This window comes from Corvus cornix, chromosome 4, assembly GCF_000738735.6.
Source record: "Corvus cornix cornix isolate S_Up_H32 chromosome 4, ASM73873v5, whole genome shotgun sequence".
NCBI classification, from domain to species: Eukaryota; Metazoa; Chordata; class Aves; order Passeriformes; family Corvidae; genus Corvus; species Corvus cornix.
The window spans coordinates 1,414,625-1,437,719 of NC_046334.1; the positions used below are offsets into that span (position 1 = coordinate 1,414,625).

The following is a 23,095-nucleotide window of genomic DNA, read 5'->3' on the forward strand; positions in this document are numbered from 1 at the left end:
GTGACCAAACTTGTGTACGGTTCAGGCTCCTTACAGGGAAAGAAGGAAGCAAAAATACTCAGCTACATTGTACAAAATTCTCTTTTTTTTTTTATATATATATATATATATATATATATGTATATATATATACACAAACAAAACCCCGTATCGGACAGATTCACCAGATTGAGTTTTAAAAAGTTGCTTGTAGAAGGGTGTTGGATTTTGTTTTCTCTGCTGGCTTTAGGCAGTGCTGTCGCTTGGGAGTGGACACCAGGCACCGTGTTTTGGAAAGTAAATGGAGGCAGTGAGGAGCAGGGAAGGGCTTGGAGCCTTTTTTCCAGGTGTTGCCTGCAACGTGCTGGGACCTGAGGCTGGGAAAAAAAGCACCATCCCCTCACTGCTCCTGCTGGGAAGGGAAAACCAGGAGGAGAACAGGAGGAAGCCGCACAGGAGAGGCAGGTAAACATGTGCATCGACTGAAACATAAACAAGACTCTTTTTTTTGTGCAATGTCTGTTAAAATAACATTTTTGTGTTAAAAACCGCACGGCGTGACGAGCGTTGGGAAGTGCAGCAGAGAAAATCCAATGGAACACCTTCCCGCAACGGAACGCTTCCATCGCTAGAAACCAAAGGAAAATCCAACTGGAGCAGCTCACAACGTTTGCCAGGGGTTGGGTTTTTCTGTCCCCATCCTCTCCCACCCCCATATTACAAAACATTGGTGCTGGGTTTTTATTTTTATTACTAAATGGCCTCCTCTGCAGTTCATAGACAATCACGGGTGAATTGGAAGTTCCATTTTATACAAACAGCTCAAAAAATACTGGGAGTGAAGTATGGTTAGGAAACACTGCTCACGTTGGGATCACCGTGCGTGGAGGAACAGGAGGAGCAGGTTAGAGCACGCCTCTGGAGCAGAGCATCCCCCCTCCCCAAAAAACATACAGCAGCTGAATACAGAAAGGTAATGTCCACAAAATTAAGTTTTTCATGCTATTCTACTTTCCAGTGCTCTCCAATCCATGTGCTATGGCCAGGTGGGGAATGCTGAGGTATATTCCAGCAGAGATACCTGCACCCAGAGGAAAATCCGTCTCTGGATGGGCTTTTTTTTTTTTTTCTTGTTTTGTTCTGTTTTTGCACAAAGCAAGTGCTGCACAGGAATTTCCCCCAGCTCCCATCGCTTCCAATTGATCCCAGACCATAGATGACGCCCCCATTTTTTAGGCTCTTCTTTTCCAAGGGAGTTGTCACTTTGCTGAACCCATTTTTGTCTTCTGGCCCACTCCACCCCCTCCCTGGCCCCCAGTCAGAGTCAGGGAGTAGTTTCTCCTCTAAGTCCAATTGATTTTTTTTTTCCCCCCATGGAAAATTTCCTATGTATAAAATGACAAAGGAAATGTTTAATTAAAGAGGAACAGCCTGACTTGGCAGTTTTGCAAGACAGAAGATGGCTCTTTAGTATTTAAAACTAATTTCACAATTCAAATTGGACCTTTTTTGAAGTATACGAATGAGACATAAATATAGGCTTATCAATCTGCTTAAAAATTTCATTCACATCATGGAAAATGTTTTTCATTTATTAAAAATATCACATTTGGAGACTAGAAACAGTAAAGTGCATGAAAAGTTTCAAATAGAAATTCAAGAAAATCTTATAGCAGCAAAAAAGCAGAATAAAGAAAAACTTAAAAACACAGACACGACCTTTTCCTATCACTGTGCCTTTTTTTTTTAAACATTAAGCAGCCGAACAGGTTTTTTTTCAGGAAATTGCATCATGTTTAATGCCTCTTGAGGCACAAGGTTTTGAACTGGCCACCCAGAGCATTAAAAGGAAAGAAAACAAGGATTTCCAACACATCCAAAGAGCATTAACATTTGGGAAGGAACCAGCAGCTTTTTACTTCAGCCCTGACCGACAACAGCTCCGAAACAAATAGGAATCAGGAGAATTTAGAGCTCGAATTTGATCACAGATATATGGCTATCTTTGGTTTTCTGATAGTATTGAGATGAGGGGCAGGGCCACGCTGTCAATCATTTATAGTCAGGTATTAAGTGCTTTGCTAATGTGCAAAATTTATGTTGGATGCAGAGTTCAGTCTCCATTTTGGATTCAAACAAACAGTATTTCTAATATTCTTCCTACAAAACACGCATCTCTAGGTTTGTTTTTCTTTCTCCTAAAAGGTTGGCTCATTTTGCCGCGTTCTGGAAAAAAGCATTACCTTGAAATATGTTAAATGCAAGTTTTTAAATCTCTTTTGTCCATTTAGAAGTGCAGCTTCCTACTGAAAAAAAAAAAAAAGCCAGTTTAAAATTAAAAAAAAAAAACAAAAACCAAACAAAAATTAAATTAAAAACCTGGAAAGGGGAATAATACTTTGGTTCCAGCCCTAGTGCCAAATGATACCAATATGCACCAAAATGTGCAAAATCTCATATCAAACACAGAAGGAAAGGAGCTTGAAGAAGCAGCTTAAGGTTGGCCATACTTCACTCCTAGACAGTGGGATTTACAAGTGTACAGGTCCGTGAGAACAGGTGCGAGCCCGCCCGGCGGGGCTGCACTACCTGCGGGAGGGCAGGTGCACCCCGTTCACCAGGGGCAGCAGCGGCGGGTGGAGCTCCAGCTGCGTCAGCAGGGAGAAGTGGTCGGAGGGGATGTGCGGGTGCGGGCACCCCGTGATGTTGTTGTCCACCAGCCACTGAGGGTCCAAAGGCCCCAGGACTCCGAGCACGTTCATGTGAGTGTTGGAGTAGAAAATGTAGTCAATCACACCCTGCGGAGAGAGGGGGAGACAGCGCGGTGAGGGCAGGGCCCTGCCCGCCCGGCCGGAGGCACCGTGCTGGGGTCAAGCTAGGGCATACCCTGCATCGATCCTCCTTAAACCAGGGGCAGCCAAGGTCAGGGAATTAACACAGCAGTGCCCGCTGTGTCCCGGAGATCGGTGCTTACTTTGAAGTCAAAAGTGTAATTGGTGTAAGGCATCAGGTTGTTCTCGTAGGCGCTCTTGAGCTGGAAGCCGTGCGTGATCCTGCCCTCCGAGGCTCCGTTCTTCCCGTTGCCGCTGAAGTTCATGAGACACTCGTTGTAGCGCAGCTCCTTGAAGTCCTTGTGGTTGTCAGCTACTATGCCATTGCTCAGGTATTCCACCACACCTGTTGGCAAGAGGAAGGGTTTAGGGAGTTGCTTTGAAAGGCAACTCTGGCCTGGGAATGTTAAAAACCAGAACACCACAAAGACATGCCACGAGATCAGAGTTAGCAAAGCAAACCCCTCTCCTCAGAAAGTCTTCATCAGGAACTCACATCTTTCCTACTTCTTATTGCTGCTTTAGGCACAGGTATTTATTTAATGATTTATTTAAGATCTAACTGTGCTTTCCTACACTTTTGAAGGTGCAACCAGCTCTCCTGCAGCATCCGGCTGAGCGCGAAAAGCAGGCGACTCAACCGGAGGACTCGCAGTCTCTTCAGCCAGATTTCCAAAGGCAGCTGCTCCTAGGAAAGCTTTCATCTGTACCTCCCCAGGCAGTGCAAAGCAGCCCCATTGCCTTCAGAGGAAAAAGTGGACTCCAATGGTCTAAGAAGGTAGGTTAAAAACTAAGCCGAAACCAGTCTCACCTGAATCAGGCAGTGAGTTGAGATCTGCACACAGCACCAGAGGGATAGAGTTGGGATCTGCTGTCGGGCTACTGGGCCTGCTTGAGGCTTTCTCCAGGATGTTTTTCAGCTCTGAGACGAACATCATGGTCTGAATGAGTTTTACATCTGAGTATTCGGGGTCCCAGTGCATGTGGGCATTGGCCACGATGAGCAGCTGTTTGTCCACATGAAGCGATTTCATACCTGGATAAACAATTTTAGCAGTGAAAGGTTCTGTGAATGCAGCGGGTTCCCGCTTGTTCGTGCTCAGGGTGTAGCTCCTCAAGGCTCAGGGTCAGACACACCAGCAGATGGGTGTGTTTTCATTGCTTAAACCTGTTGAAATGCCTACAGACTGGCCCAGGAAGCTCCTTCCAGCCCTGGAATTTCTCCTCCTCTGAAGCCATCAGAGCCCCAGGCATGCAGACAGAGCAGGGTGGCAACTTTACCTGTGCTGGAACTGTCTGCTGCATCTGATCAAACTTAATGAAAATGTGACAGTCAATCAAGAGGCAGGAAAAGATACCCAATAATCTCCTCCTTCCACATCAGTACGTTAGCACTGACATCTAATCCCTGGGGGAGGATGGAAGGAGTCAATCAAGGAGAGGAAAAGAGTGGAAAACAGAAGCTGAACATTATTGATAACTACTGGTAAGAACAAATGCGTGTAAACACAGTGACCTTGGGAAAGCTGAGCTGCTCGAGCAGAATCCAGCCGAGTAAGCAAGCAGGGATAAAAGCTTGAAAGGAGAAAAGCAAATGCTGGGCATCTTGCTGCAAGCAAAACCAGGCCAGGAAATCATGACATCTATGCCTGTCTCAGGCACCGATGGGCTGGATTTGGCTGCACCACCAACAGGAACAGCATGTTGGAACCTACGAATAACTCCTGCCTTTCCGTGGAGCTGAGTATCAGTGACGACACCACGGCTGCACTCACTTGCTCCAAATAATTCCTTGTGCACCTCCAACACCACGGCGACTCCGATGTTGTCCTTGGTCATCACTCTGTTCAACATGGCTTCCGAGCCCTCCGAGTTGGCCATGGCCACCTGGTTGAACTCCACCGTGTGCTTCTGCACCAGCGTGAACCTGGGGCAATGGAGAGAGAACCCCAGTGAGCGGCTGTGACCCACAGCCCCCGTGGCAGCGCCCCTGTCTGAAAACCATCCCTGTCTGCTCCCACAGGCACCCTCTCTTCCAAACCACTCGAGCTGCTTCTAGACACCACCCAAGAGCTGCATTTTTGTTCCTGGAAGCAGTGAGAACTCTGAGAGGCAGCTCAGGCTTTGGGAAACTCCTCCCTAATTACTGGAAGCTGTTGTGAGGTTTTAGTGTAATTTTAAAAGCCGCTGCTGCCCCTTACTTTTCCGTTTTGAAGAATATCGCGCAGCCATCCACATGCTTTTTCTCCTGCTCGGACATGATTTTGGCACGTGACTTTGGAGAAAAGAAGCCGTCGTATCCCCGTTCTTTCAAGGCTGGCAGGAAAAGGGTGAAGTATTGCTCCGTTTCCACTTCCTGGAATTGAACACAAACACCTCAGGCTAAAGAAGTGAAGGAAACTTCACTTCCTTGTGCCTGCCCTGGCTTGCAGTCAGAAAAGCTGCTGTCTGCACAATCCGTGGCACTTCCTAGACTGATGGCCCGCTGGGAACTGATGTGCATTCCTGGATTTCCTGGAATCCCTCCCAAAGGCAAAGTGACAGGTATGTCTTGAATAGCAGTAGACTACAGCTAATATTTTTGACGCTGGAATATGGATACACAGCTTGTATTGGCAAGACCTGGAATTTGCTATCGAGCAGGTAACTATGGTGCTCTCAAGGGAACACTTAACCCTAAAAGTGGAGGTTCATGCTTTCTGATGGAAAATGCAGTTATTTTTAATTACCTGAAGACTAATGATATCTGCATCACAGTTGACAATTTCTTCCATGATTCCCTTTTTCCTGTACTCCCAATTGAGTGCCCAAGATGGGCAGTAGCCATAGAGCTGCCGGGTGGCATATTTATCACACAACACATTGTAACACATAACTGTAAATGAAGCTGCAAGGACAGAGACAAAGGGAAAGGTTATCAGCCTCTGGATACTCTTTGACTTGGGCAAAGAGTGGCTGGAAGAGCTACGACAAAGCCCAACACGGAAAAGAAATGCCCAGCATCCCGTTCAAATGACAAAAATGGTATTTACAGCACAGCTGTATGTTAATTTTTCTTGTGCCAACGAACGCTAGTGAAATTGCTATTTTCACTCTGGTCCAGGAAAATGAAGCCCAAGACAATTTTCCCAGTGTGTCATCTCGTGAACACAGGGAAAAGAACCATAGATTTACCTGAGGGCAGAATTTGGTCTCGTTCTTTTAAAGTAATCCATGGCCTTGGAGGCAGCTGCTCTGGATGAACTACAAAAAAAAATTAAAGCAGTGATTAATTCAGGGTTTCTGTTTGTAAGTTACAAATTCTAAGTCAAAGTGATGACTGAACAGTAATGTATTTTGCATCCCCAGCTCCCCGAGTCTTCAGGGGAGGCAAAAATCATTTAATGGAGTGGCTCTAGTATGGGAAACATTGTGATTTGTAAGATTCATGACTATTTTTGTCTCTTGTTTTCAGATTTAGAAGTGCCACCAAAATACTCCTGCACATTGAATAATCTGCTGAAGAAGGGGGGGTAAATCCTCGCATGGTTCAGCCATCTCTTTTCCAAGAACCTCACCCCATTCCTGCAGTGCCTTAACTTGGGAGACATTGAGTGGCAAAGCAGAAGGCTCAGTTACAGAACCACAAAGCAGGACTGAAGTCAGGTAGTGGATGTTTTTAATGGCTTTGGTGTTTCTTGAGCTAAATTTGACATTCTGCTTGCATTTAAATGATTGTTTCTGGTGGGGAGAACCAAAATGGCCTCAGCAAGGCAGACTGTGCCCTTGGTTGGTAATTGAAGGGTTTGAAACAGAACAGAGAGAACATCTGGCTGTAACGTGGGAAAAGCTTAGACAGTACGCATCAGCCTCTTCCACTGTGTGTGAGGGTGTTTTTTGGGATGATTGCAGCCACCTGACAAAAGCACTAAAGCAGTGAGGAAATGCTCTCCCCTCCAGTGGTCCAGACTCTTGTTTCAGCAGCAAATCCTACTTTTAAAGCCTTTTTGCCCACCAGATCCGTAGGACTGTACCTGCTAGATTGTCAAGCATGTAGTTCAGTAGCTTTCGGGTTCCGTCTGGATCCTGGTAGAGGCTGAGAATATCTTGGGATAAAGGATTGCCTGCCAACAGCACAAAACAACAGCGGGGGGGATCAGCTGCCTGCCTTTCTTGAGGCTTTCCACCCAAAGAAAATCTCCCACAATGAGAATAGACAAATTAACTCAGCAGGTTCAAGGGTTTATTTCCCTGTCTGCAGATTTCAAACGGGCTCCTAAGGAAGTTTAGCAGCACGAAGAAAGAGAAGCATTGTTTTCCCGACTGCCTGGTCATTTTTGCAACAAACTTAACGCTTAAAATAACCTGTAAGAAAACCTTGAGGTAATAGAGGGAGGTTTTGAGCCCAGCCCCCCTCACGACTCCAGAGAACTCATAGGAATATGGAACTGGAAAGAGCTCACCTTTCAAACCCAGGGTTTGCAGCTGGAAGAGCCGTCCAAGTTCATAAGGCAAAACCCGTAACAGATTGTTATTTAAAAGCAATTCCCTGCAGCAAATGCAAAAACACTCTGAGTGAGTATCACTGCAGAAGGCAACTCCTAAGGTGCTGTACGCTGCTTGTCCTCAAAGAGAACACTTCTCACCCTGAATTTTATTATGGGGAGATATGCTGTATCTTCCCATGTCAAAGCACGACTGAAATACATTTATTAGGGGGAAAAAAGGCACAAAACCCACGATGAAACCAGGGGTGAAAACAGTGATGTACCAATGATCAGAAAAAAAAGCCCGGTGAACCCAAAAGCAGTTACTGTAACTGAAGCTCTGCACCAACCTGGAATTTTTCAGGATTATTTGAAATACAAGCACAGAAAACAAACTGAAACTCTCGGCCCCGATCCCACGATAGAGATTTTTTGGGGGAGTTAACCAGGATAATTCCCCTCACCTGAGAGACACCATGTTTCCTAGTTCTGCTGGTAAACTTCTGAGTTTGTTGGATGACAGATCCAGGTAAACCAGATTGTGAAGCTTGGCAATATCAGGTGGAATGCGAGTAAGGTTGTTGTCATTGAGGTGCAGAGCAGTCAGGTGTGTCAGCGACCACAGCGACGTACTTAAGCTCCGCACTCTCCCTGAAAGAGGGAAGCAAGGAACCACCTCTTCACTCTGGAACCACCGGACACAAACTGGATCTGGAGTGGTCTGGGGCACCAACTATGGGAACATAAACTCCAACCAACTCACCCGAGATCTCTAATTCAGCCCAGTGCGACTTCTTCCCATTGGCCACCTCTTCCGCTGACATGATGGTGTAAATTCTGCGAGGATCTGGAGGATCATATTTTTCCTTTGGCATCCCTGTTAGTCTGAAAGACCATCACAACTGTTACTCGACAGCATTCCTTCGTTTCTATCCCGCCAAGAGCTCGCCTTCCCCAGGGACACCCCGCAACAACACGTCCCAGAGTTGATGCACAGTATCGGGCTGCCATCAGCCCGCTGAGCCGAGCAGGTGCTCACACCTGGGCAGGATTCCAGGATGGAAAAGAGCACTTCTTCCTAGGAAGCTGGGGTTTCTGCAGTCACCTGCTGGTTTCCCAGTTTACCCCCCATAACCCACGGAGTTGCTTGCTGTGTGCTTGCTGCTGCAGAACCTGCAGACAAGATCAGAGCGTTCCGCTGCTCCTGGCAAAAGCGCACGGACTGCTCCCTCCTGTAGCTTGCACAAGGAACCAAGGATTGAAGGGAAGGCTCTTATTTTCAACATACAAAATCCCACTTCTCCACTCCACTTATACAAGGCTTGAAATTGCAGTCTGAGGGGGAATTAGCTCCATTTTCCCACTAACTATCCAGCTTTTGCGTTTTGCGCTTTTTCATGCTCGGGATCACTCAAGCCCTTTGTATTCCTAATGGCCCAGGAGCCATAAAAGGAGCTCAGGTAAAGTTCCCATTTAGCTGTTCAGGGGCACAAAGGGCTCCAGCCCAGTGCAAAATGTGAGTATCAGATGCCGAAGGATGAGCCTGTGCACACCAAATTCATCCAGTTGTCCTGACTGTCAGAAGGGAGCTCTGATGTCCCATTCAAAAACCATCCACTTTCCGGGGAACACAGGGAGCAATTTTATTCCATGCCTCCCTCGGCTGTTGTGCTGAGCAGGACTGTGTGTGACTTAAAAACACGAGGTTAGCTGACTTTGCTGTTTGCTGGTCTCTTCCTCCCCAGACACACTCCCCAAAATCCACGAGCTTTGATTTTATCCAAATCCACAGCTGCTCCACAGGATGCAGCTCTTCCCTCACACAGACATCTCTCCTACAGCTGGCGGCCGTAGCTGTGAAGCTCTTCAAACAACTGTAACTCGAATTCAAGGTAACAAGCTGAGGGTTTTGTTCAGCAAGTCCAACTAACCAAAGAGTCTGCTTTCCCTTTATGAGGGTCAAGTCCTGCAGCATTTCCAGCTGACGCCAACAGCCAGAGCAGCGTTCCGGCACGGCACAGGAGCAGGAGCTGCAAGGGCCGTCCCCTGCCAAGGGTCTCAGTTACAGGGCTGCTGCTTCCTTCCCTGACGAACGCCCAAGCAAATTCCAGGGGCAAATGCAAGCCCTACATCTAATTATAGCCCCCTGTTATTTCCAGGTGAAGTCACACAGCGAGCAGAGCTACGGCGTAAGAGGATTCTGCGCTCACACTGCCTGGCACGGGGCCACGAAGGAAAACAGTTACTTAAGGACAAGGGATTAGACCTGAAATCCTTCCACCCTCGTTCCAGACCCCCAAAATCAGGAACGGCCTTTCCCCCACACACAAACAGGCTGTGATTTGGGAGTGCCAAATCTCTGGTGCTTGGGTTTTGCTGGATTTATCTTCACTCTTCAAGTGCCTGTGTGAAAGTGGGGAGCACTTGAACAGACTCCTCACGGCCCCTGCCAGGCCACAGGAACCCTATTCCGCCTGCCCTCGCTGTTTAATCTGTTTTATCTTAAACTGATCAATACCTCTACCACATCTGGACCCAAGACACAGCAAACTTTGCTGTCCAAACCCCAGGATTTGGGGGAGTGCTCTGTGATGAAGTCCTTAAAACCACGGTGGTGAGACCACCTGAGCCATCCCCTACCCATCCACACCAGCCCACAGGTGGCCACTGACCCCTGACACCATCTGAAAGCTCCAGGATTGCTCCTTGGCAGGGCACCCGATGCTGAAACATGGCTCATTAAGAGAAGTGCTCTGCCAACGTAGAGCAAAGTGTGGCCATCAGGGGCCTTCCAGAGAAGTGAGCCCTGAGCTGGGAGGCAAAGGACGCGCACATTTTTCAGCTGTTAGTCACTTTAACATTGCTTTGAAATAGTGGTGAGTCAAACAGGCAGCAGTGTCATTGCCACAGTTACAGAAAGGGGAAAACAAACCTAAATCAAATGCACCTTTTTTTTCTCTTTTTGCATCACAGCAACATTGAGCAAGACTTAAAAGTCACCATGTGTCATTTTTTTCTTAGGCAAAAAATGAATTCTGCCTGGGTTCCCAACTCCTCCTGTTCCCATCTCCCACTCTGCTTGTCCTGGAACTAAAACAATACACAGAAATCTCAACCTGTTTTTGCTCAGTCTTCTGGGAACTACACTGAGTTCCCTGAATCCGTTAACCCCAAAACTGGATGCACATCAGTGCAAATTTTTGCAGGCTTTTCTCCTAAAGGCTCTCCTTGGAAAACTTTTGAAGCTACTACAACTTGCTCTTCGCTACAGATCCAATTCTGTAAACTTAAATAGTGTGACCCTGATTTTGTGTCAAACACAAAATCTCTTCGCCATTTTGTGTAAATTAAAGAAAATCTGAAGATGGGAACATCAGTGCATTAGTAAGAACAATATTTAAGTTCTGGGGGTTCCTAGAGTCCATCCCCAAAAACCCAGAGATGCCTGGCAGAGCAGGATTACTCAGCTGGAACCCTAGGTGTGGTCCTGGGTGAGCCTACGTAGCTCTCTGAGGAGCATATAAAAAGAGCCAGGGACAGGTAATGTGCTTCCAGCGGTAGGTCTGTGTCTGCCTTTTCCTTGGACATTTGGGCTTTTGTGCTGTTATATTTGCTGGGTTTTTTGTGTATGGGGCATGCTGACTATCTTTTAAAGCGTGTGGGAAGAAAAGGAATAATGGAACACTACTGAAGGTGTGAGGAGTGTCAAAGAGGAAAGGTTGAGCTATTGGGTTGCAGCAGAGGCTTTTAATATGAAGAAATGTTTTTTGGGCAACAAACAACAGGAACTTCTGGGTTGTAGACACACAGTCCCTTCCCCAAGGAGTGCAGAAGATGCATTTCTTAAATTACAGTGACCATAACATGTTTTGTTTAAGTTCTTTCATTCCTCAATGCATAAATAAGTTGTCTAATGAGTGGGCAAATGGAGAAGAGCTGTGCCTGCATCCTGCTGCAGCCCTGTGTTCATGGATGTTTGGCACAGCTCCAAACCCTCGCCTCCAGCCCAGTGACATTCTTTGTGATTCTCTTTTTTTTTTTCCCCCCCAGCCTCTCTATATGGATGAGTCAAACTGCCAAAGCATTTTGGAAACAATCCAGCAGCCAGCCCTGAGTCGCTCCTCCTTCCTCTGAGCACAGCTGACTGTCCATCCCCTTCCATATGGTGATCCCTCCCAGGAATTACCCATCCTGCTGGCTGATGGGGCGTGCGCGTGTGTACACACACGTTGCTGAACGCTGGCAAGTCGGGCTGAAAGCTGGAAAAGAGCACCATTTTTATCTGTTTATCTAAATGTCTATTTATGTGTTTTGTAATCAGTCCTGAGCGGCTGCAAAGGCGGCAGAGGAAGGCTGCTCGTCTGCACTGCTCTGCTTTTAGGAGAGTGTGACAAAAGCCTCCCCATTTCAGCCTCCCCAAGGAGAAGAGAAGCACAGCCAGTACCCACAAATACAAAAACAGGCTTGGAGTACTCTGGGGGGGAGGAAAATCAGGTGATTGTTCAAGGGTGTATGTTAAAGAGGATTTAAGGAAACCTGCCAATACTGGGGTATGTACAGATGTGTTAGCTGAAGGTAAACTATTTGCTGTATCCCTGCATACAGTATCTAGTGTGTATATACTAGCAAGAAAATATTGGAGAATGGGGAATTTTGGTGGTCTTTTGTGTGGATCCGAGCTTTTTTCATGGTGCTTTCCTGCAGGAATATGTCCAACCACCTCTGTGTACACTGCCTCTCCCAAGAATTCAATGAGCACCCCAAGTCTGCCATGGCAGGTACTGTCTCTTTCCAGATTCTTATTCCAAGTACCCTGACTGGGGATAGAGATTAGCAGAGAATCAAATACAAATGCCTCATCGTGTTTTTTTCTATTAAAAAACCCCAAACAATAAAAAACAGTGTTTGAGGAGATCTGAAACAATTCCTGAGGTAAGTCTGACACAGAGCACAAGCAAATTCAAGTGGGGAATAGGTAAAGGTAAGAGGTAACCATTTACCTGCAGTAAATTCAGTGGTGCTGGGATCCCAGGGGGCTCCACGTTATCTCTTCAACAGAGATCATAAAAGCCCAGAGAAGCACAGGCAAGTCACAGAAGCAAACAGCAAAAGCCAAGGGGAGGAGTGGGAAGGGAGGGAACGAGCTCTATTTGATTAATTCCAGAGCTAACTGGCACTTGCTTGATGGAAATGCTAATTGTCCCACTGACATACACCCACTAGTTATTCCCCCCATTCCCTCATCTCCTGTAAATGAAGCAGTCTTTTCTTAAATCACAGGTAACACAAGAATACCCAGGTTTCCACCCTTCCTTTTCCTCCATGTCACACCCCCACTTACGAGAGCAGCTGAACTATGTACTGCATGGAAACCCTACACAGCGTTACATAGCTGCTTTTTATTGCTCTGCTTGGTTAAGAGTCACTCCTCACTCCAAAAGAACAGCTCCCGCCCCGTTGGAAGCAGCCTGTTACCTCTCAGCGTGCGCATGACAGCTCCTGAATATCCACATCACTGAGTGATACCTGCCTTTGTCTGCGGGTGCCTTTTACACTTTCTACTTCCAGAGCAGCTCCTGGGGCTGCTTTACATGCAAACGCAGGGCAGGCTGCTCCCAAAAAGTAAGGCTTTGCTTACCAGAAATGCATGCAAGGGGCTACTGTAGGGCAAGAAGTGTTTCCAGCAGCCAGCCTGTAAATAAATCTCATCAGAAGCCCCCAAAGGGCTGGTTTAAACAGTGCACTTACTTATTTACACAAGTATCTTGCACTGTTTCAGAGAAATGACCCATTTGCAATGCTGCTCCATCCCCTGGAGAGTGCTGGGTTTCTAATGAGATCCAGGGCAGAGTGGCTTAAAGGATTAGGAACTGAAGTCACTGGGAGTCTGGGGAAGGAAGAAGCCAGCGCTGGATCAAGACAAAACACTGTCCTGGGCTGTGGGCATGGAAGAGCAGCAGCCATGTACAGCTGCAACTTAAAGCAGGAGGCTTCCCTAGGACTGCTTTGGCAGCCGCGGGACTGGGGAGACGGAGAACTCCCAACAGCATGAACAGAGTGAGCCTGCAGTGCCGAGGTGTGCGAGTGCCCCTCCGAGCCCTGAGGGAAGAGCTGTTCTATCAAGGCTGATCCGACGACACCCATTCAGTCACGCCTGAGAAATGAGAAAGACCCTGCTCCGGCTGCTGCTGTGAGCCAACACCGTGTCTCATCCAGCTCCTCAGGATCAATACCTGGAGAGAAGTCAGCTATTGACCTGTTTCCTGAGCAAAACTACACCGGAATTATGAATCCATGCACACTGCAGGGACTCGGGAGAGGTCTTCTCAATGAACCTTCAGATACAGTTGGAATCATCAATACCCTTTCATCCTTCAAAGCAAAGTTTGTGCTAGGAGAAAAGAAATGAGATTATTTCCACGGCCACGCTATCATCTTCCCTTTTCAGTGGGAGACTGCCAGCACTACCACAAAATAAGCAAAGCCCAGCAACACTTCAGCTACTCTCCCTCTACAATCCAAAGAAATCTGCCACTGTAAAACTTAATTCAAACAGCTTTCGAGTTACAAGGCTTGCCTTGTTCAACTTCAGGTAAGTTTGGATGAGTCAAAGCTCAAGATTTTAAAAGAAAGGAGGAAAAAAAGGGAAAAAAAGCCAAAGGAAAAAGTAGACACCGATAGTGGAAACTGTTTTGCAATCACTGGCACAATAAATGAGCCTTTTCAGTTTGAACAGGCCACAGGATGCTGCACTACTGCTCAAAGTAGCCGGGCTTGTATGCTCAGAAGAGAGAAGGGATCTGTTAAAAAAGCCCCCAGTTTATAGGAATAAACCCTGTTCTCCAGAGGGTGTGTTTAAATGTGCTTTGCATTTTAATCTCGGAAGAAGAAAGGTTTGCCTAATAGCCTGAGCAAAGCATATTATTTGAATATTGACCGATAGTTCAGCTGCTTCTCTATCTGATTATCCCAGTCTTTCCCATGAGCATTTACATCATGCTAAAACTTCCAAACAGAATCCCAGACTGGTTTGGGTTGGAAGGCACCTTAAAGCCTGTCCAGTTCCACCTCCTAGCTATGGGCAGGGACACTTTCCACTGTCCCAGGCTGCCCTAAGCCCTGTCCAACCTTGCCTTGGACACTTCCAGGGATCCAGGGGCAGCCACAGCTTCTCTGGGCACCCTGCTCCAGAAGAGAGGCTGAACTTGTGTGGGTTCCTCTGTTCAGCCACCCGAAGGGAATTCACCTAAAGCCAGAGAATACCTTTGGTAAATTTTGCTGTAGTTTTTCAAACAGGTTGGTTTTCTGGTATTCTTAACATACTGGCATGTGAGAGCTTAACTACAGAGTTCTCTGAAAGGCAGTTAAAGAAGACAAATGCAGTCCAAAGGCCTGGTGCTACCTCCCCTGCTGTACAGAAATGGAGAGTAAAGGAAGAACTCAGACACAGTGGATTAGGTGCAAGAGGCAGGTATGGATTCAGGAATGCTGAAGCCTTGTTGACAGCCTGAGGTTTTCAACCACGTAATTTTCCAAGCAGAAAATACTTGTGAGTTATACTCATCTCCCCATGTCCAGGGTTGTTTTGCTCAGACCTGCAGCTGCCATGAAATAAATGGCCAATGACTAAAAACTGAATTATTCCCCCTTTACCTGCAGGGGAAGCACCCGGGCGTTCCTGGAGCAGGCAGAAAAACACCTGGCAGTTCAGCACAGGCCTAGTCTCAAACTTCCTGGTCTATCCACAGGTCTCAAAATACTTTACAGATGTGCTCCTCTTATCCACTCAAAACATTCCTGATTTCTCTGATGCACACTGCTCCTTCACAGTCTCTTGCTCCAGACTATGGAGGAGAAGGAAGAGGCTCATTGCACAGGTACAAACATGTTCCTGGAGATCAACCTGCTCCCAATGGCAAGATGTGACTTGGATGGAGGAAAAAACGTGAGCCCAGCTCCTCCTGGCACCTGGAACTGTTCTGCTATGTGAGAAGTCATCTGGCCCTGCTTTCCTTTTGCTTTCTTAACCTTCCAGAACAAAACGGGATTAGAGGAAAGGCGTTCACAAGTGGAAATTTTGGCTGGGCAGTCATTCATCCTGTGCTAGCCCTTTCCCACTGCCAGGGCTAGTTGTAAATTAATGTAACACAGTAAGTAGAAACTGAATTTTGAGCTATAGGGGAAGAGGGAAGAGCAAAGGATATTCTCCATGTGTCAAGGCTGACTCAGGATTAAGGACATTTTTTTGTGGGACATACACCCTCCTTGTGATCTCACACAGGATGGTGATATCCAGCAAAGCATACAAAGGATGTTTTCTGCTTTCCCCCTTGCTCAGTTTTCCTGGGAGTATCGTGTGGAAAAAAAAGAGCTACAAATCTGCAGAAGGAGGTCTTCAACACTCTCTTTAGATGGTGCTTAAACCCAGAGCCTTTTCAGAGGGCCTTTAGATTGATTTCTTAGGAAGAAAAAAAAAACCCAACCAAACTAATTTGTGATTAGAAGGCACCAAGATGTTCACTCAGATGGAAGCATTCCTGAAAAGCGAGGGGAAAACTACCCAAGCAATTCATTCAGCTGCCCTAAAGGGTAAACGGCAAACTTGAGCACCATCCACAAACCCTGATTATTATTACTATTATTATTATTAACAGCTTGACCAAAAGCTTATGGGTTTTGTATTTTTCTTTGTACTCCTGGAAGCTGATGAACTAAAACAACGTGTTTGACACCAAAACAAGGAGGAGGGTCCCCCTGCAGCAACACAAGGCTAAACATTCCTCCCTCTCCTGCAGCCTGCGGAGCTGCCTGAGCCCGGGAATATGTTTTGCCTTTACAAAAAGCACATAATATGTTTAATTGGGTCTTTCCTTGCAGGCCGCTGGAAGTAGCAGTCTGGGGAGCTGTTGTTGACTTGCAGCAGTAATTGTGGAAGGACTGGTGGCCAGGATAAAGAACACTTACTCGGGCTCTTTGCTTTGCATTCCCGTTCCCAACACAGCCTCTGGAGACTACAGGTGGGTGCAGAACTCTGGAACGGGAAAGGCCCACGGGAGAAGAGCTGCCTCCGGTAGTTTCCCAGCCATAAAAATTCCTGCTGCTCCTAGCTGAGGGCACAAGAGGTTTCCCTTCATGCTTTGTTTAGGGTAAGGAATAATCCAGATCCACATCAGCGGGGATGATGGCAGGGTGCTCTGAAGGATTTGTCTCTTCATGTCTAAAATTTCCCAACCCTCAAGCTGCAAGTGGGGGGAACCCAAAACTAAACTCTGCTGAAGGGTTAATTTCAATTTAGAATATGCACTTACACCCCAGCCTTCATATCCTGGAAATCTGCATTTGGAGTCCCACAGCCCTTTTATCCACATTTTTTCTGTCTTTCTCAGAGAAAGCACCAAGCAAGCAGAATGGGGAAGACAATACACCACATGTACATAACTGCTGAGCATAAATGGTGCTGTGCAGTCATAAACACTATTAATGATTCCCATCAGGAAACGCCACTGTAGGGCTGAGCACACACGACCCTATCTGCTCTGCATCTACACACACAGGTTACAAGCTGTAGTTCAATTACTCATGTGCAAGACACCCAACAGCCCACCGGGTTTCTCTTCTGTTCCCCGGTCTGGTGCAGCTCCCAAAATCCCTGTGCTTGCTGACTGCACCTGACTTGTAGCTACAATGGCTTGGAGTTGCTTTTTGTTCACCTTGGAGCATTTTTCTAAGTGCTGTTCTAACATCTCCCCCTGAAAGGGATAAAATGTGTTCCTTGTAGAACACCACACAGTGCATTTCTGCCTATCTTTAATTCTATTTTCCATGATCACCTGTCAATTCGCTTTCTGGTGGTGTCTGAATACTCCTAAAGTTACACCTCTGTAGGGACATGCCCAAGACACTGTAGAAGCTGTTCTTCTAAACAGGATTCCAGAAAGATTTTCTTCCAATGCTCTCCTTTATTTAGAATAACTTCAGTTTGGTGTTTGTTTTTTGTTTTGGGGGGAGTGTGGATTTCTTTTTCTCCTTCTCAATTCAGAATTTTCTCCCACATAACAGCACCCAAGTCAGGCTCAGTACCTTGCCATCGGAGGTAAGCGTCACGTAGCCCTTTTGTGAATTTACTAAGCTGCCAGCTGAGCCAGTCAGCATGTTCAGCTAAAGGCCTTCCACGGTGCTCTCTGCATCCAGCTCCAAGATCTGAAGGCACAAATGGATCCAGCAAATCCCGTGCATATTAAGTTCTTTTTGCCATTTCCTGCCACACACTACTGTTTATTTCAAGTTGATCTTTTTGGGGTGGTCTTGTGGTGGGAAGTTTGATGACAGCCCCGAGGTGCACACAAGACAGGGAAGGAGAGCAGCAGAATTCCAGAAATACTGTCACCACCTAAGGATCTCGATAAAGAAACCTCTCTCTTTTTTTTTTAATCATTACAGGTCAGATGGAGAAGCTGCACAGACAAATCACTGGAACCCAAAGAATTAATCAGAAGGTGAAGTTACACCACACTATCACTGTAACAAGCACCCAAGCCTTGATTACAGCCTGCCATCAAGAGAACCACAGGATCTGGACAAAAAAAAATATTACAAGAGGCTTAGCATTTAATGCTCTAAAGCACTAAATCCACAGCAAATCCTCCTGAATCTAAATATGCCTAAAATATATTTTAACTTATTTTTTTTAAGTTTTCACAAATGCCATCTTATGCTCCCAGAAAACTAAGCTCCGCTGTTACTTTTGCTTTCTCGGTAGTCCGCAAATCAGGTGCCCTTTTGGGCACCCCAAAAGCTCTTTCCAAAAAAACTGCAAGCAAGTAAGCACTTATTTGGATTTATCTCCTCTTTTAAACCCAAGTTACCCAAAAGTGTCCTGCAAATTACAGCTGACAGAAGCAGAACTTTTTGGGGGTGGTTCAAGAAAGCTTGCTTGGAAATTGTGCATGATACTGATGCCTAATTTTATCACTTAAAACCCCAGGGAAGGTTTTAATAAGAAAAAAGAAATACACTCCCCCATTTGTGCACGTTGACTCGAACAAAAAAGCCAGTGGCTGCTGTGATTTCCCTAACTGTAAGTTTTAATTCTTGGTGGTTTAGTTTTAAATTAAGTAGAGACTTAACCAGTGTGGAAATTAATTAATTTTTCTCCACTGGTGCCTTTTCATTCTCCTAACAGAGTCCACACACACGCACCCTGGGATCACTTTCTGGCTTATTTCTCCTATGACTGGTGTGAAAGCTAAACTTGGTCAAAAGCCTGCCTGGCTTTTTGCAAAACCAAGGTTGTTAATGGAAAACAACAGTATAATCCCAGTTTATCCCATGAAATGGAAGTCTTATCAACACCTTCGGGTGGAAAGAGAACAGCCGTAATGTCACTTACTTCCACAAGAGAATTCCCACTGCAAATGTGATGGAGCTCCTACAGATTCTGGATGGGAAGAGGAGAGCCCCACACAGCAAATACACCCGGAGCAGCTGTCCCTTCCCTTCCCAGCCAGGCAAATAAATGCCTGAGCAGGCTACATGCCTGGAAGCGGCGCTGCTACCAGGGACAGGGAAAAACACCCTTTAGAAAACGAAAACAAGCTCTATCAGTAAAAGTGCACTTCTGCAGATAACTGCTCCTGCAGCTGGGACTTCTGCTGGCACAGCTCTGTCAGTCACGGGTCACACTCCGTCACCGCGCGCACAGACAGAGCTGTGCCAGCAGAAGTTCGCCGTGCAGACCTGGTGGGAAACTCCGCAGCCACTGACGTGGATCGGCAAAGTTTTGTCTTTTTCGTGCTGCAACCGAGGTAAGTTTTTCCAGCAGTCTGATGATGGGGAGTCTCACCCCTGACACATTAGGATCTGGCCTTCCAAGGATAGGAGAAAACCAAACTTTGCACAGGAACACCTATGGGCCATTTACACTGAGTTTTATCCTTCAATTAAATACACTAACTAAATGAGAAAGAGCCCCTGTAGGAAGAAAAGATAAAAGGGAATAAATTAAATTGTGCTGTACTTCAGCACTCGGAGCAGCCCCCGCTTTTAATAGTAAGAAGGGAACAAAAACGAAAGTGTTTGACGGGATTTGTTTAGCAGACAGCAGAGCACTGCAGAATTTCCACTGCTCCGTGAAACCCAAAAGGCACACTGCAGCGGGGCTTCTGGCACCCTCAGTCACCTCTGGAGAAGATTTAATGCCTGGGCTGGAGCTCAAACACAAGTTCTGTTTGGGTGACCCAACACGATCCTGCAGATTGGTGATGGGGATCATTATTCCAGAGCACAGAGCAGTGAGGTGTCAGCAGTGCACGCTGTCTGTCTGCTCCGGATCAAAATGCTAAACTCAGGCTGGAAATCCCACACTCAGTGGGGAGGGACGCACGGAGGGAGCAGGGCTCCGTCCAGGATGTCAGGTCAGGCCGCGGTGCTCGCAGGCAGCGCAGAGCAAACCTCGGTGTCCCGCCAGCCGGGGTCTGCTGGGAGGCACCGCCAGCACGTGGCCGTGCCCACGGCTGCTGCCTTCCGGGACAGGGACGTTTGGAAGGGCCAATTTCCCTCTTTTTCACAGGGAGAACACAGAAATAAAATCACTGGCAGTGTCATCTTGGTAAAGGCTGTGCTCTGCCTCCACGAGAGCTCTCTGGCCCTCCAAACTGGGATAGAGCTTCTAGGAATTCCCTGGGTTGTGTCACGCTGTAGTTAGGAATAATGTGCTATTTTTTTCTTCTTTAAAAATAAACACTTTACCATCACTTTCATTATCAGCCATGTCTACACACCATGAACGACTTCTGGGTGGGTGTTTGCCCCTCTACGTTAGCTTTGGGTTGTGGGGGAGCATCACAGAGAGGGGAGGGCACCGCTATGGATTTAATTGTAAAGAATTCTCTGCTTAACCAAGGCCATCTAAAATCCTTATCAGCACGGCAGCTCAGGAGAAGTTGAACCTCCCCAAAACAAATACTCAGCCTATTCAAAGTTTCCAAAATGGCCCGATAAAAGCCACTGGTCTAAAGATTTCCAGAAGGTCAGATAAAATGTGGTGTGGCTGGGAGCAGCGGAGCCCTTCACTACATTTACCAGGAGCACTTCAGTTTAAAAAGCGAGCCCCAGACTGTAACAGAAACTCAGTGTTTAGGTGTTTGCTTTCATTTGCAAGCACCACTGCCGTGGCTGGCAGCCCAGGTTTTATTGCAGGTGACACTCCTGTCATCTTCCTCCTACGGAACTGCTGCAGACTACTGGGAAACCGCTGGGAAAAGGTGGAGACCAGTGTCTCCCCAAAACATCCTAACCCCAAAAGTAGCCTCACCGCAAACACACCCTCACCAGTATGCTGTGGTCACCCACAGCGCCAGGCCAAGGTCCCATCATGGGATGTCAAGGGGATTGGGGACAAGCGTTCGCCCCCTGGCCAGGATTCGCCCCGTGGCCAAGTATCACCCTACAGCCACGGTTCACCTCATGGCTGCGATGAGTCCCGCGGCTGAGGCTCACCCCAAGGCTGGGATTTGCCCCATGACCGGGATTTACCCCACAACCAGGACTCGCCCCACGGCCGGGGTTCACCCTATGGCCAGGATCCGCCCCACGACAGGGATTTGCCCCCGGACTGGGGTTCGTCCCACGGCTGAGGTTCACCTCACGGGGTTCACTCCAGGGCCCGCGTTCATCCCACGACCGGGATTTGCCCCACGGTCACGGTTCACGCCACGGCCGGGATCCGTCCCACGGCCGATCTTCCCCCCATGCCCGGAACTGGCCCCACGAGCACGGCTCGCCCCACGGCCGCCACCCGCGGCTCCGAGGCGAGCGCGGCATCCCCTCGGGCAGCTCCGGCTCCGGCCGCCGCGGCCTCCGGGGCTGCCCCGCGGGGCCGATCGCGGTCTCCCCGCGGCGGGGGCTCTGCCCGCAGCCCCGCACACGCGGCCCGGCCGCGGCGCTGCCGGCGGGGCCCGACATGGCGGCGGGGCCGCTCCCGCCCGCTCTCACCTGCATGCGGCGCGGCGGGGCGGCGGGGCCGGCGGCGGCGCGGCGGGGCGGGCGCACACGACATGCGGGCGGCGGCCCGCGGGCAGCGGGGACGGAGCCGCGGGGCCCGGGCGGCAGCGGCGGCGGCGGCGGCGAGGAGGAGGAGGAGGAGGAGGAGGAAGAAGAGGAGGAGGAGGAGCGGCGGCCGGGGCGCGCAGGGCGGAGGAGACGGGGACGGGGGCGGGCGCGGGGAGGCGGCGGCGGGCGGTGCCGGGGCCGGGGCCGCGGCGGGGGGAGCGCGGGCACTCGCGGGGCCGTGTCAGCGCTCACGGACGGGCGCCGGCAGCATCGGCAGGGGCCCGAAAGAACCACTCGGTTTTACCCCCGCGGTTTTACCTCTCCTTTTTGCCCCTCGGTTTTACCCCCCGGTTTTACAGCCGAGGACGCGGCTGTCATCGCGCTGCGGTGGGAGAAGGAAGAGTCCACTTGGGAATCCAGGGTGCCCCGCGTTCAGCGAGGATTTGAGTATGCGGGCATCTCGTCGGTGTCAGACACCTTTGTTTCTCCTCCTCTAGGTAATGGGGTTTTTTTTCGGCGCCCAAGTGTCAGTGGCACGGATCCTTGTGGGCAGCTGGAGCAGGGAAAGGCAGGTAAATGTGGCTCTGGTGCTAAAGCCCATCGCCTACCAGACACACCAGCATCCCTTTGGTGGCCGACTAGGACGAACGTGAAGGAAAGGTGGATTGAAAAATAAAATATGAGCAGCAGCCAGGCGCGGGGAGGGATGTGAGTCTGTGTGTGCCCAGGTGGGAAAACGGTGCTGGAAAAAAAAGAGCACCAGGGAGATGTAGGGAGTGTCTGAGGAAGCAACAGGTGGCTGGGGGGGGGAGGGCAGAGAGAGGGACAAGACTTCAGGCCCTAGGGCTTCTAGTTGGAATTGGCTTTCTACTGCAGCTGCCTGAGCTCATGCTGGACCCAAAAAGTTCATTGATGCCCGGAGAGCGGGAAGTGCCTCAGCAATGGGGCAAGGGGTGTTGGTAGGAAATGGGCTTTGGAGCTAGTGAGGTATTGGGAATGGGTACGCATTAACTGTGAGCCCGTGTTTCTCCCAAAATCCACGGTCCACCTTGTGTGCAAAAAGCCAGAGGCTCACAGAGGAAGGTGGGAAGATGGTGAAGGATGCAGGTTACCTGGCCACAGGTGTGCACTGAACAGTCTCCTCTCCCATCCACCACCACTGCAGGGGTCACACGTGCCGAGTGCCCATCCAAAATGGTTTCATTTCCCCACCGTGAGTTTAAAACAACTGTTTGTTACTCCTTAGATGAAGCTTTTTAACCGAGGAGGGTTCCTTTTCCTCCCATTGCCCTCACACCTCCGCATCTCCATCCTTTCCCAGGACACTGAGCCAAGAGTTGGATTGGGTGAACACAGTTTTGTTACAACTTGTTCTACACAGCCCCCTGTGTCTGATTTAAAAGTTCTTGGACGCGGATCCATTGGGGAATTTTACGTAGCCACATATCCCTAATTTAAAAATTCTTGGACATGCACTGTATTGGGGACGACTGGGGGATTGGAATGTTTTTAGTCAAAAGCACATCAGTGTGGAATAAAAGCCCCCTTTAACCATTAAAGTTTGTGGTGTGAATCTGAACAGCTCAGGAGATGGTTAAATAAAGTCTTTGTTAGTGGATGCTGCTCCAGGAGATCGGATTAGGGAGCTCTTTTCCCAACCCATACGCAAGGGAACAGGGATGAGATGGCAGCCAGAAAATCTCTTTCTGGAAATGCATGTGGCTTACAGCAGACAATATTAAGCATTAAACGGGCAGTGTTCTCCCAAAC

The 23,095-nt window shown here is 48.3% G+C and overlaps 1 protein-coding gene and 1 long non-coding RNA gene across 4 annotated transcripts; one reads left to right on the plus strand and one right to left on the minus strand.

The window, feature by feature from the left end:
- Positions 1-712: 712 nt before the first annotated feature.
- Positions 713-21,305, minus strand: CNOT6L (CCR4-NOT transcription complex subunit 6 like). 2 transcript variants are annotated; one of them, XM_039551451.1, is made up of 12 exons: positions 21,269-21,305; positions 8,040-8,161; positions 7,741-7,927; positions 7,253-7,338; positions 6,824-6,913; positions 5,985-6,053; positions 5,540-5,697; positions 5,012-5,166; positions 4,586-4,737; positions 3,622-3,846; positions 2,954-3,156; positions 713-2,777 (listed from the first exon to the last, which is right to left on the minus strand). In XM_039551451.1, exons 2-12 carry the CDS (start codon positions 8,149-8,151, stop codon positions 2,565-2,567), a joined length of 1,650 nt encoding a protein of 549 aa, XP_039407385.1. In that variant the 5' UTR covers positions 8,152-8,161; positions 21,269-21,305; the 3' UTR covers positions 713-2,564. The 2 variants fall into 2 exon arrangements, with proteins under 2 accessions (XP_039407385.1, XP_019148538.1); XM_019292993.3 differs by lacking the exon at positions 21,269-21,305 and adding an exon at positions 12,277-14,381.
- On the plus strand, positions 3,074-18,757 carry LOC109146217. Of its 2 annotated transcripts, none has more exons than XR_005601821.1 (5): positions 3,074-3,588; positions 6,265-6,455; positions 11,327-12,054; positions 16,154-16,293; positions 17,717-18,757. It is a non-coding gene; the product is annotated as an uncharacterized LOC109146217 (long non-coding RNA). The 2 variants fall into 2 exon arrangements; XR_005601822.1 differs by having other exon boundaries at positions 11,981-12,054.
- Positions 21,306-23,095: the final 1,790 nt, after the last annotated feature.